Source organism: Physella acuta, unplaced genomic scaffold (assembly GCF_028476545.2).
Source record: "Physella acuta isolate Inbredline_101_S28 unplaced genomic scaffold, ASM2847654v3 ptg000969l, whole genome shotgun sequence".
NCBI lineage: Eukaryota > Metazoa > Mollusca > Gastropoda > Physidae > Physella > Physella acuta.
The window spans coordinates 218,066-231,673 of record NW_026732486.1 but is presented as its reverse complement, the minus strand read 5'-3'; the positions used below and the strand labels follow the sequence as shown (position 1 = coordinate 231,673).

General features: G+C 38.2%; 1 protein-coding gene across 7 annotated transcripts in view; it reads left to right on the top strand.

Moving 5' to 3' along the window:
- Positions 1–13,608, top strand: part of LOC131953996 (matrix metalloproteinase-2) — a 71,733-nt gene that overhangs the window by 54,922 nt on the left and 3,203 nt on the right. For all 7 annotated transcript variants that reach the window (XM_059317457.1, XM_059317451.1, XM_059317456.1 and 4 more), the window contains 6 exons: positions 7,082–7,263; positions 7,698–7,793; positions 8,201–8,359; positions 12,241–12,434; positions 12,535–12,673; positions 13,156–13,428. In XM_059317457.1, coding sequence (XP_059173440.1) covers positions 7,082–7,263; positions 7,698–7,793; positions 8,201–8,359; positions 12,241–12,434; positions 12,535–12,673; positions 13,156–13,428 — 1,043 coding nt within the window. The remainder of the gene's footprint in view (positions 1–7,081; positions 7,264–7,697; positions 7,794–8,200; positions 8,360–12,240; positions 12,435–12,534; positions 12,674–13,155; positions 13,429–13,608) is intronic.

The following is a 13,608-nucleotide window of genomic DNA, read 5'->3' as shown; positions in this document are numbered from 1 at the left end:
ATGGACACATCTTCAAAGGCACATCATCATGGACACATCATCATGAACATATCATCATGGACATCATCATAGACATACAATCTTAGACATACGATCATAGACATATTATCTTAGACAAATCTTCGAGGGCAGTTCCCGAACACAAAGTAGCTACACAACACAGATATACAACACACAAATACACACCACATGACAACACACCTCTACACAATATAACACACCACACAACATGACAACACACCTCTACACAATATAACACACCACACAACTTGACAACACACCTCTACACAATATAACACACCACACAACATGACAACACACCTCTACAACACAACAGAAACGAGTAATAAGGTTTCTGGCATCGAGTGGTTGTTCCCTATACAGACATGTTCCCTGTACAGACATGTTCCCTATACAGACATGTTCCCTATACAGACATGTTCCCTTCGCCATGTTCCCTATACAGACATGTTCCCTATACAGACATGTTCCCTATACAGACATGTTCCCTATACAGACATGTTCCCTATACAGACATGTTCCCTATACAGACATGTTCCCTATACAGACATGTTCCCTTCGCCATGTTCCCTATACAGACATGTTCCCTATACAGACATGTTCCCTTCGCCATGTTCCCTATACAGACATGTTCCCTATACAGACATGTTCCCTATACAGACATGTTCCCTTCGCCATGTTCCCTATACAGACATGTTCCCTATACAGACATGTTCCCTATACAGACATGTTCCCTATACAGACATGTTCCCTGTACAGACATGTTCCCTGTACAGACATGTTCCCTGTACAGACATGTTCCCTGTACAGACATGTTCCCTATACAGACATGTTCCCTATACAGACATGTTCCCTATACAGACATGTTCCCTATACAGACATGTTCCCTATACAGACATGTTCCCTATACAGACATGTTCCCTATACAGACATGTTCCCTATACAGACATGTTCCCTATACAGACATGTTCCCTATACAGACATGTTCCCTATACAGACATGTTCCCTATACAGACATGTTCCCTATACAGACATGTTCCCTATACAGACATGTTCCCTATACAGACATGTTCCCTGTACAGACATGTTCCCTATACAGACATGTTCCCTGTACAGACATGTTCCCTATACAGACATGTTCCCTATACAGACATGTTCCCTATACAGACATGTTCCCTATACAGACATGTTCCCTATACAGACATGTTCCCTATACAGACATGTTCCCTATACAGACATGTTCCCTATACAGACATGTTCCCTGTACAGACATGTTCCCTATACAGACATGTTCCCTGTACAGACATGTTCCCTTCGCCATGTTCCCTGCACTGACCATGCTCCCTATACTTACTATGTTGTATATATGTAACTGTCGTTACGGGTTCTCTAATGTTTATTTCACGATAAACAATTTTCCCAGGCTGTGTGGATGATCGTTGGGAGAGGGGCGGGTTGGGAGGGGGAGGGTGGTATGCGGCGTATTCTAAAGATGTATGCTACTAAAAATTGTCTGCTAATAAGTTATGAATAAAGATATATCAAGACATAGGCGGAATACTTTCAGATGAAGGAATGGAGGGGGATTCTTGGGTGAGGGGGTGGGGGGAATTATTATGTAAGGGGAAGAGCCAGATTTTTCAGTATGGGGTGGGGGGGTGGGGGTGATTGTTGTGAGGGTAGAGGGGAGAATCATTGTGAGGGGGAGAGGCCAAAAAGAGGAGGCACCTATCACCAGACATGCGTACAAGCTTTTTATTTTAACTTGTAGGATGGAGTAGAATGATTTAACAGGTGGGGGGGGGAGATAACTTGTGTGTGAGGTGGCGGTGGTGGGAAAGAAATTCTGCATGGACTGGGGTCAAAGGTCAGATGTGAGACTCGAGTTTCTGATAAGACCACTGACCTAATGATTGACCTAACACATGACATACGATTAACTCACGATTAACACGTGACATAAGACCTAACGATTAACCTCTACTGAGCCTTTTAATTTACAAACCACAAAAAATGTTTTAAAAAACTTTTTTTTTTTAATTGCCCACATTTGTTAACCAACCCAGAGTAAAAGGGGAACCTACCCAGAGTAAAAGGTGAACCTACCTAGCGTAAAAGTTGAACCTACCCAGAGTAAAAGTTGAACCTACCTAGAGTAAAAGTTGAACCTACCCAGAGTAAAACGTGAACCTACCCAGAACGAGATCAATCTACCAGCACACATGTGTAACAAACTATGGCAAGCCGCAGTCGTCAAATGATACAAAAATGGACTGCAGGATATGACGAATTGGGCGAAAAAAATTTCCCCAGCAAAATAGTTTACAACGTAAATAGATTCAAAAGGTTAGGCCGGGAAGGTGAGGGGCGGGCACACAAAATGGCGGCCATGCGCGAGCGGGGAGGGCAAGCGATTGGACTACTGGAGGTGCACGACTGAAGAAAACAATAACGTCGCAGCTTCTTAGAGCGCCATCAAAGACGTTAATCGAGTCAGTTGCTCCTGAATTAACTCTTCCATTTTATTCCCCGATAATGTCCCCTGGATATAGAGAGAGTGATCTCCCGTCCATACATAAATGTTTCTCGCCTCAATCGATTCATATGGCGGCCTGACCACCTCTTCCATCTCACCCCTTGTGGGGCAGAAAAACATCACATATTATATACAGTAGAACACACATACAGTACAACACACATACAGTACAACACACATACAGAAAACACAATTCAATGCAATCCAACTGAAGTTGTCCCTTTAAACTTGTACATGTAAAGCTGCTTGTCCTGACCAAATTTCCCAACCGTTGACACAATCTGAAGACTGGTGCTCACCCATGTGTAAACAAGGGCACACAGCACGTGCAAGATGAGACACAGCACGTGCAAGATGAGACACAGCTGTCAGACAGTGGCAGTGCCAGGAACAATTCGTTATGGGGGGGGGGGGGGGCTACAATGTCTCTACACATTCATTGTAACAACAGGGGTGTTGTTAAGTGCGATACACCCCCCCCCCCTCAAACTGCTCCCCTCCTTTAATGTAACTTCCTCTCCCGGACAATTCCGTCGCCCCTAGACGATCTTGCCTTCCCCCCCCCCCCCCCACGTTAAATATCCCCGCCTAACACCCCCCCCCCCTTGTGACAGTCACCTTTCTCACCCCACCTCCGCGCCAAGAATTGTAATCGTCTGCTAGCTGAAATTCGTATTGATCCTTTTGGGGTGACCCGTGTGGGGGTGACCCGTGTGAGGGGTGACCCGTGTGAGGGGGGGGGGGTTACCCGTGTGGGCGATGGATGGATGGGGGGATGGATGGATGGATGGACAGAGGGAGAGATGGATGGATAGACGAATGGATGGATGTCGAGATATATGGATGGATAATTAAATTCTAGCAACACACTAGGAACGTTTAGTAACACCAGTACAGTAACACATTAGCAACACTTACACAGTTTGAAGAGGTCTCGCTGTGCCGGAAATGACGTTTTACTCGTGACACGAGGGAAGAGATCTGTTCTAAGCTGCTGAATACGTGGTTCAATTAACTTCAATGGGAGAGGGGAGGTTCATTGTTGGAATCTTCTAATAGTTCTCAATGGGGACTGTATAGGGAACATGTCAGTATATGGAACATTTTAGGATGGGAACATATCAATACATAGGTAATAGGCATGTCGCCTAATGAATGCCCTATCAGAACTCGCTGATCATGTTTGGGTATATGTGCTACTGGCGTGCTATCACCTGTTGTCTTTAAAAATCTATTTGCTAATTCAGTGGCTTAAAGAGGAATTTGGTATATAAAATGTTATGTAGGACTAAGTAACAATCCTACTCTCTTCACATCGTTGTGGAATATATACAACAAGCCTATATACAATATATTTATACACTTACATGCGCTATATATAGTAATAGTAGCATATATAGGCCTCTAAATATAGCCTACACACACACACATATATATATATATATATATATATATATATATATATATATATATATATAAATGCATATGCCCCAATATAGAGAAAAATGACATTCCTGGCTAAAACACTGATCTAGACTAGAATCTATATAAAAACAAAAATATGTATGCATTGCACTAATGATTTATTATATTTATAATGATACGCATATAAAATTTATAAAATGTTGATGTCCTGTTCGAATTCAATTTTAAACATCTATGACAATAGATCTAGATCTATATGATATTTGTGCTATTCTTCTGGTTCGTGCAAGTTTGATAGAAGCCATGGACTCGCAATTGATGTCTAACGTTTTGAATATCATTGCCAGGAAAAGTGGGCAACGTTGGTGGCGCTTTATTGTATGCCGTCTATGAATATTCATCGCTATAATTATTGGAGTAATCTACCCTTGGTTATCGAACGTGACTGTTTTGTAACGTCTGTGGCCGTCCGTTTCTTGAGAACGGGAAACTTGCCTGACACCCTTGGGAGAAATAGCAACGATGATGAGACGTAAAAATTGCGATTTAGAGGAGAACGAAAGGATTATAGACTACATTTCTTAAAATATTCCGAGATTATCACTTGGCAAATAACACTTCTCGACCTAGAATCTAGAGTCCTAGAGGATTTAGATCTAGATCTAGATTTTAGAGATTTTCTAAAATTTTAGATCTTTCTAGAATCTAGATCTAGATTAATCTAGATCTAGATCTAGACAGATCTAGAGATCTAGATTCTAGTACTATCTATATATCTAGCCCTCTCTCTAGAATTCTCTAGATTTTGGATGATCAAATTCTAATCTAGAAAAAAATCTAGATCTAACTCCTAGAATCTAGCATGTACGCCTAGCACTTGGGGCAAAGGGAAGATAACTTGCATACAAAATCTGTCAAGTATCTCGCGACAGAATTTTTGAAATTTTATTTTCACCACCATCTCTTATTAGGTAGAGTCTAATTAAAAACAAATTATTATGAAATTCTTTCACATGAAATCACATTTTCAAAATCTACTGACTGATGTATTTTAAGCTATAGATCTAAATCTAGATTAACCGATAACCTAGTGCAGTTACTCTTCATTTTTTTTTTTCATTTAAAAAAAAATAATTTAAAAATAATATCTAGATCTTAATCTAGTTTATTATAATATCTAGCTAGATCTACATCTAGTAGTAGATCTAGATGTTCTATAAATTAAATCTTAATTTTAAATATAAACTTTAATAAACATTTGCCCGCTCAAAATGTATATAAAAAGAGTTAAATAAACCACTAGTGGTTCTTATTTTATTAAGAAACCTGTTAAATTTTACAAATACATTTTTTATGAATTTTTAACGATTCAGATCTTTATCGGCCATGTTGTTTTTTTCATACATAATTAGATCTAGTCATAGTAAAAATGTAGGCCTAAATTTTTAAAAATAAAGCATACCATCAAACAGAAACAAGCCTGCACAATTATTAATGCAAATTTACATAAAGGAACCACCCCTGTTTCATAATTTATCATTAGGACTCAAAAAAAAATTTGCAAACATATTTTCATTTTTGTTCCCCACTTGCTTTATTTATTACAGAGCTTGTAGATCTACATTTTAAATAGAAAAAAAAAAATTTCTCCTTTCCTATTAAAGCTAGAATTATAAATTTGGTACTAATGGAATGTGTAATGCTCCCTCTAACTAACTCAAATGGTTTTGGGATAAAATACTCAAAAATTTATTTCTCATGCTTCTACTTCTTAAAAGTAAATAAAGCAGGTACTACGTTTCTTGTATTATAGTTGCTGGGGTGCGGGTTTGCCCACACTAGACGCCCCAGTGTGTGCTGTATGAAAACCTTCCATAATAGTGAGGTAGAATTCTGTATGAAAACCGTATAGGTACATCAATCACCCCTCATAATAGTGAGGTAGAATTCTGTATGAAAACCGTATAGGTACATCAATCACCCCTCATAATAGTGAGGTAGAATTCTGTATGAAAACCGTATAGGTACATCAATCACCCCTCATAATAGTGAGGTAGAATTCTGTATGAAAACCGTATAGGTACATCAATCACCCCTCATAATAGTGAGGTAGAATTCTGTATGAAAACCGTATAGGTACATCAATCACCCCTCATAATAGTGAGGTAGAATTCTGTATGAAAACCGTATAGGTACATCAATCACCCCTCATAATAGTGAGGTAGAATTCTGTATGAAAACCGTATAGGTACATCAATCACCCCTCATAATAGTGAGGTAGAATGCTGTATGAAAACCTTCCATAATAGTGAGGTAGAATGCTGTATAAAAACCTTATGCGTACATTAATCACCCCTCATAACAGTGGGGTAGAACACACCTCAAGTGTCAGGGGTATCACATGGTGCTCTCTCAGTAGCCACCGGTTACACTGCTGCAGGGACACCGGTTAGAGCTCCTGGTTGGGTTGAATCATGGAATGTCTTGTGTCACTGTGTTAGAGCTCCTGGTTGGGTTGAATGATGGAATGTCTTGTGTCACTGTGTTAGAGCTCCTGGTTGGGTTGAATGATGGAATGTCTTGTGTCACTGTGTTAGAGCTCCTGGTTGGGTTGAATCATGGAATGTCTTGTGTCACCACCTCCCTATAATAAGAAAGTAGCCTACTGTTTCTCCTTTGTTGTACACAGATTATTCCTGTTCATTTGGTGTGCAGTTATTTTTAGTCATGCCTTTCTATTGTATTCAACCATTTAAATTGTTGAAAAAAATCATCTTAAAAATGTTTTTAAAACAACCTTTTATATAATTATGATTATAGTGCTGACAACACTATACAGTATAGTGCTGACCACACTATACAGTAGGGCCTACTGAAGTAGTCATATTGGATAAATACTGACCTTCAAAAAGAAAATATATAAAAGAGCAGAATTATTGTGTTGGTCACACATAGCACCTTATATGTCTACTTAGTGTATTGGACCATAGCACTTTATGTTAAATTCTAATCCCGAATGTTAGCATAAGGTCTGAAGGTGAGAACTAATGAGGTGCTAGTGGTAGACAAGTTGAGTGAGATGACATGTTTGTATTTCAGGTTTGTCAACTACACCCCAGACATGCCTGTGGTGAAAACAAGAGAGTTAATCAGTGCTGCCCTGAGAGTGTGGAGTGATGCTACACCTTTGTCTTTTAAAGAAGTGCTGGATCCATCAGCTGATATTGAGATCATGTTTGCCAGTCACTTCCACCAGGATGGCTACCCTTTTGATGGCAAAGGCAAGCAGCTATTGCCCTTCTTAGATTTCTTAAATAATAATTGTATGTGTGTGTATATATTATATACATATATGTGTATATATATATATATGTATATATATATATATATATATATATATATATATATATATTACTATATATATATATTTAATATACACACACACACACATACATATATGCTTCTGTGTTGATAGCCTGCGACATTCTACCTTGGTTGTACTTATAAATAAATATTATAATAATTGTGCGAGGCTTTAGGGGGCGGAAACAATATCTAGAGTTTGCTCTTGTTTTACTAAACATCTGAACAAACATTCAATTAAGGAATGACCCAGTTATACATCTTGAACTTTTTCATCCAGCTATGATGTTAGTATATTACATTAACTTTTTGATCTGTGTATAGGGTTAGGTCATACATTTCTTTTATGCAGGTATGGTGTTAGGTCATGCGTTTTTCCCAGGAGCTGGGAAAGGTGGAGACACACATTTTGATGATGATGAAAACTGGACCACAAACTCCACTGATGGTCAGTCAAACAGCTTCTCTCTCTCTTTCTCTCTCTCTCTCCCCCTCTCTCTCTCTTTCTCTCAGCATTATTACACAACAATACTATTTCACTAACGGTTTATAATGAAATATTAAAGAAAAAACAAAGATTAAAACCTTGTATTTAATTTTTTTTTTAAACTGGAGTTAAACTATTTAAGTTTTGCACAAATGGGGTATTGCAAACATATAAAATCTAACTATGTGACTTGACCATTTTTTTTATATTTAATTTGATCAAATAAATGTTGACCCTATTTGTATTGATAGAATACAAAAACTCTAAATTATTTAAATCTATAAATAAATGCAATAGGTTCCAGAACAAAATGCTTTGTTGTGATGATTGAAATTGTAAACTATGAAATTGTGAACTAATGTCTCCAGGTGTTGACCTGTTCATGGTGGCTGCCCATGAGTTTGGCCATGCCCTTGGTTTAGCCCACAGTGGTGACCCCAGTGCTTTGATGTATCCCTGGTACATGGGCTTTGAGGGGAAATTTAAACTGCCAGAAGATGATTTAAGGGGCATCACTAGTCTGTATGGTAAGTCTTGTTAATGACCATAATAACTGCTGTATTAGTTAAGTCTGGTAGATTGTATAGGCTGTTCAAGAACCAATGTATCTTTTCCCACATGGAGTGGATGAAGTAGAGTTCACCTGTTTCACTGACCTCAACATATGAAGGGATGGTGTGGGCAGTACTATGCTCTGTTGCCTTAATTTTCCTTGACATGACATAACATCAAATCGCAATACTTGGATCAATCAATGTGTGTATTCCCAGCGTGCATGAATCAATGTGTGTATTCCCAACTTGCATATGTATCAATGTGTGTATTCCCAACTTGCATATGTATCAATGTGTGTATTCCCAACTTGCATATGTATCAATGTGTGTATTCCCAACTTGCATATGTATCAATGTGTGTATTCCCAACTTGCATATGTATCAATGTGTGTATTCCCAACTTGCATATGTATCAATGTGGGTATTCCCAACTTGCATATGTATCAACGTGTGTATTCCCCACTTGCATATGTATCAATGTGTGTATTCCAACTTGCATATCGATGGTCTCGGTCGCAAACCGTCTAACTCCGAAAATGTAAATTTTACAGGAGAGACAAAAAACTGATTATTTCCTTCTCGATCGCTCTAATACAATTTTTTTTAAAAGATATCTCCGAAGAAACTCTCTACCGACTATACTGTAGCGTTTTAAAATGGGTTTTGTTGATATTTCCAAAATTATAGCAGGTTTAAAAAGATAGACGGTTTGCTCGGTCTAAAATTCTCGGTGCAAACCGTCTATCTGTGCGCGCGCAGACTTAGCTGTTTTGAGCCGAGAATTTCGGTCTCAGCCGCGTTCGTTCGTTTTGTGCAATGAATGTGATTTAGTTATGTTTATGTTTTTAAGTTATAATTAACACTTCATAAAATTTAGATTATAGTTTTGGGCTCATATTTTAATTATTTGAGTTTATTCTACATTATGGGGTCAGTTTAATTTTTAATAGAGATGTTTTAGTATGGCTTTATCGCTTTCGAGTGTATTCATTATGTCTGTATTTAGCACTAGACTTGTTAACTGTTGAAGGTTATGCTTTATTTATTACATCTTTCTATTCTCACAATTTATTTTACTAAATATGGTGGGTGCTGGGTTTGTAGAATGATAATAGTAAAAACAGAAACCGTATTGTCAGATATATTATGAATGAGACATAACACACTAATCACATTAATACTGACTTAATGTTTACTTATTTTACAAAAATGTAACACAAAAAATGTGTTTATTTTTTAAATTTATTCTTTGAATAAACGTCACATAAAGAATCATTAAAATGGCAACATATTTTTAAAATCAGGGAAATCATCATAAAAAGGTGTGTTTATGACTTTTAGGTGCTCAAATATGACAGCATTTATCTTTTTTTTCTGCTCTTGTACAAACTTGCTAATTCACTTTGAAATAGACAGTAGCATCAGGCTTGTACTGCAGTGCACGAATATCTGTCGCTTTGAATTCTTGATAGGTCTGACTGGTCTTTTGAGAGCGGCTGGTCTCTTGTAGGGTAAGGCTGGTCTTTTGAGAGAGGTTGGTGTTTAATGTCTGTTATGTGAGGCTGGTCTATTGTATGTTACGACTGATCTGCTGAGAAAGGATGGTGTCTTGTATGGTTGGACTGGTGTGTTGAGAGAGGCTTGTCTATTGTAGGATAAGACTAATCTTTTGAGAGAGGCTGGTCTCTTGTATGGTAAGAATGGTCTGTTGAGAGAGACTGGTATCTTGGAGGGTAAGATTGGTCAGTTGAGAGAGATTGGTCTTTTGTATATTACGACTGTTCTGCTGAGAGAGACTGGTCTCTTGTGAGTTACTGGTGCCTTAATGTTACGACTGGTCTGTTTTGAAAGGCTGGTCTGTTGATAGATACTGGTGCCTTTACGATTATTAAGTTGACAGATGCTGGTGTCTTGTATGGTAAGACTGGTCTGTTGAGAGAGGCTGGTCTGTTGAGAGAGGCTGGTCTGTTGAGAGAGACTGATATGTTGAGAGGCTGGTCTGTTGAGAGAGACTAGTCTTTTGAGAGAGGCTAATCTGTTGAGAGAGGCTGGTCTTTTAAGAGAGGCTGATCTGTTAAGAGAGGCTGGTCTGTTGAGAGAAGCTGGTAAGTTGAGAGAGGCTGGTCTGTTGAGAGAGGCTGGTCTGGCGAGTGAGGCTGGTATGTTGAGAGAGGCTGGTCTGTTAAGAGAGGCTGATCTGTTAAGAGAGGCTGGTCTGTTAAAAGAGGCTGGTCTGTTAAGAGAGGCTGGTCTGTCGAGATAGGCTGATCTGTTAAGAGAGGCTGGTCTTTTGAGAGAGGCTGGTCTGTTGAGAGAGGCTGGTCTGTTATGTGGTAAGACTGGTTTGTTGAAAGAGGCTGGTATGTCATGAGAGGCTGGTATGTTGAGAGAGGCTGGTATGTTGAGAGAGGCTGGTCTGTTGGGAGAGACTGATATGTTAAGAGAGGCTAGTCTTTTGAGAGAGGCTAATCTGTTGAGAGAGGCTGGTATGTTAAGAAAGGCTGATCTGTTGAGAGAGGCTGATCTGTTAAGAGAGGCTGGTCTTTTGAGAGCGGCTGGTCTGTTGAGAGAGGCTGGTTTGTTATGTGGTAAGACTGGTGTGTTGAGAGAGGCTGGTATGTTGAGAGAGGCTGGTATGTTGAGAGAGGCTGGTCTGTTGAGAGAGGCTGGTCTGTTGAGAGAGGCTGGTCTGTTGAGAGAGACTGATATGTTGAGAGAGGCTAGTCTTTTGAGAGAGGCTAATCTGTTGAGAGAGGCTGGTATGTTAAGAGAGGCTGAACTGTTAAGAGAGGCTGATCTGTTAAGAGTGGCTGGTCTTTTGAGAGAGGCTGGTCTGTTGAGAGAGGCTGGTCTGTTATGTGGTAAGTCTGGTTTGTTGAGAGAGGCTGGTCTGTTGAGAGAGGCTGGTCTGTTGAGAGAGGCTGATATGTTGAGAGAGGCTGGTCTGTTGAGAGAGGCTGTTCTGTTGAGAGAGGCTGGTATGTTGAGAGAGGCTGGTATGTTGAGAGAGGCTGGTATGTTGAGAGAGGCTGGTGTGTTGAGATAGGCTTGTCTGTTGAAAAATTAATCATAAAAGCATCTACTAAAGACAACTAACCATGTCGTTGAACATGTACACCAAACATTTTGTAACCTACCATATAAACATTTAACACGTATCTAAACCCTCAATCTAAAGCTAGTAGTGAATCAACAATTATTAAATTTATTGCATATTCTTGTGGAAATAAAATAAATCTAAAATTGATATTTAGATTCTAGATGAGTAGAATGAAGATCTAGTTTCAAAGCATTGTGTTAGCCTAAAAAAAATGTAAACAAATCAGTTTGGTTATTGTAAATTTGGAAATTGGCTATATTAAACAAATACTATTTGTTTATTATTCTTTAAAATGATAAAATGTTGAATAGTTGAACTTAATTCATCAAATATCCTTACCTATAAGTACTGTGACTGCTGTGCTGTAAAATTGTGTGATTACGGCGTGCGACTGCGTTCCCGATCAAAAGTGTACTGACAAATATAGCGATATTCGTTTTGCGCCGAGATTTTTAGCGCTAGAAATAATAGGCGGTTTGTTCAAATGATTATATCTCAATAATCATTCTACAGATTTCTCTATTATTTTCAGACATTATGGGGAATCATATTGGCTTTTGATTTATGTAAAAAAAAGAAAATCAAATTTTTTTGAGTTAGACAGTTTGCAACCGAGACCATCAATGTGTGTATTCCCCACTTGCATGAATCAATGTGTGTATTCCAACTTGCATATGTATCAATGTGTGTATTCCCAACTTGCATGAATCAATGTGTGTATTCCCAACTTGCATATGTATCAACGTATTTCCAGGCACTGGTGAAAAAGATAACAATCTGCCAGGAGTAGACCTAATCAACAGCAATGGGGAGAGAATTCCTACGGTCACAAAAAGTGCAATTGATCCAACTGTCATACCTAAAGATTCTCAACCTCCTGACCCTTGCAAGAGCCATTTGGATGCTATCACAATCTTCAGAAATGAAATCTTTATTTTTATTGGAAAGGTAACATGTGGACAAAGAACCTTTTTTTAAATAGTTTATTGAGCCCTCATCTAATACTTCAGCATTGTACTTTATGACCTGATGGTCTTTCACCCCTCAGTGGTTCTGGCGGCTAGACTCAAGGAGAATGATCCCAAGGCCCATTGGAATCCATCAGTTTTGGTACAACTTACCTCACTCAGTGGAGAAAATTGATGCAGTATTTGAAAGGCCGGATGGCAAACTCGTCTTTTTCTCTGGTATTTTTTTAAAACTATCATTCTTTTGTACCTGTTTTTAAAACTATCATTCTTTTGTACCTGTTTTTAAAACTATCATTCTATTGTATCTGTTTTTAATACTATCATTCTTTTGTACCTGTTTTTAAAACTATCATTCTTTTGTATCTATTTTTAATACTATCATTGTTTTGTATCTGTTTTTAATACTATCATTCTTTTGTACCTGTTTTTAAAACTATCATTCTATTGTATCTGTTTTTAATACTATCATTCTTTTGTACCTGTTTTTAAAACTATCATTCTTTTGTATCTATTTTTAATACTATCATTGTTTTGTATCTGTTTTTAATACTATCATTCTTTTGTACCTGTTTTTAAAACTATCATTCTATTGTATCTGTTTTTAATACTATCATTCTTTTGTACCTGTTTTTAAAACTATCATTCTTTTGTATCTATTTTTAATACTATCATTGTTTTGTATCTGTTTTTGTATGTAGGTGATCGGTATTGGGTGTATAACGCCAACCATTTAAGTGCTGGGTTCCCAGCAGAAGGAAGACCTCTGACAGATTTCAGTATCCCAGCTGATGTACCACGGATAGATGCAGCCTTCATTTGGGGCTACAACAAACGCACTTACTTAGTCAGTGGGGACATGTATTGGAAGATGAACGAAAACAACACATTTGTAGAGTATGATTATCCTAGGGACATGCGCACTTGGAAGAATGTTCCAGTGCCACTGGATGCAGCCTTTAATGATTATCATGGTGAGTTCCATTGATGTAGTTCTATTATGGCTGGACAAAGAATGCCCTTCATGTAGTATGTATGCAACTGGTCTTGTTTTTCAAGATTTATCAAATGATTTTGTGAGGAGGGATTAGAGTTGATATCTAGATTAGATACAGTTTGTTGGATGAAAACAAGTCTTGATTTAAACAACATAA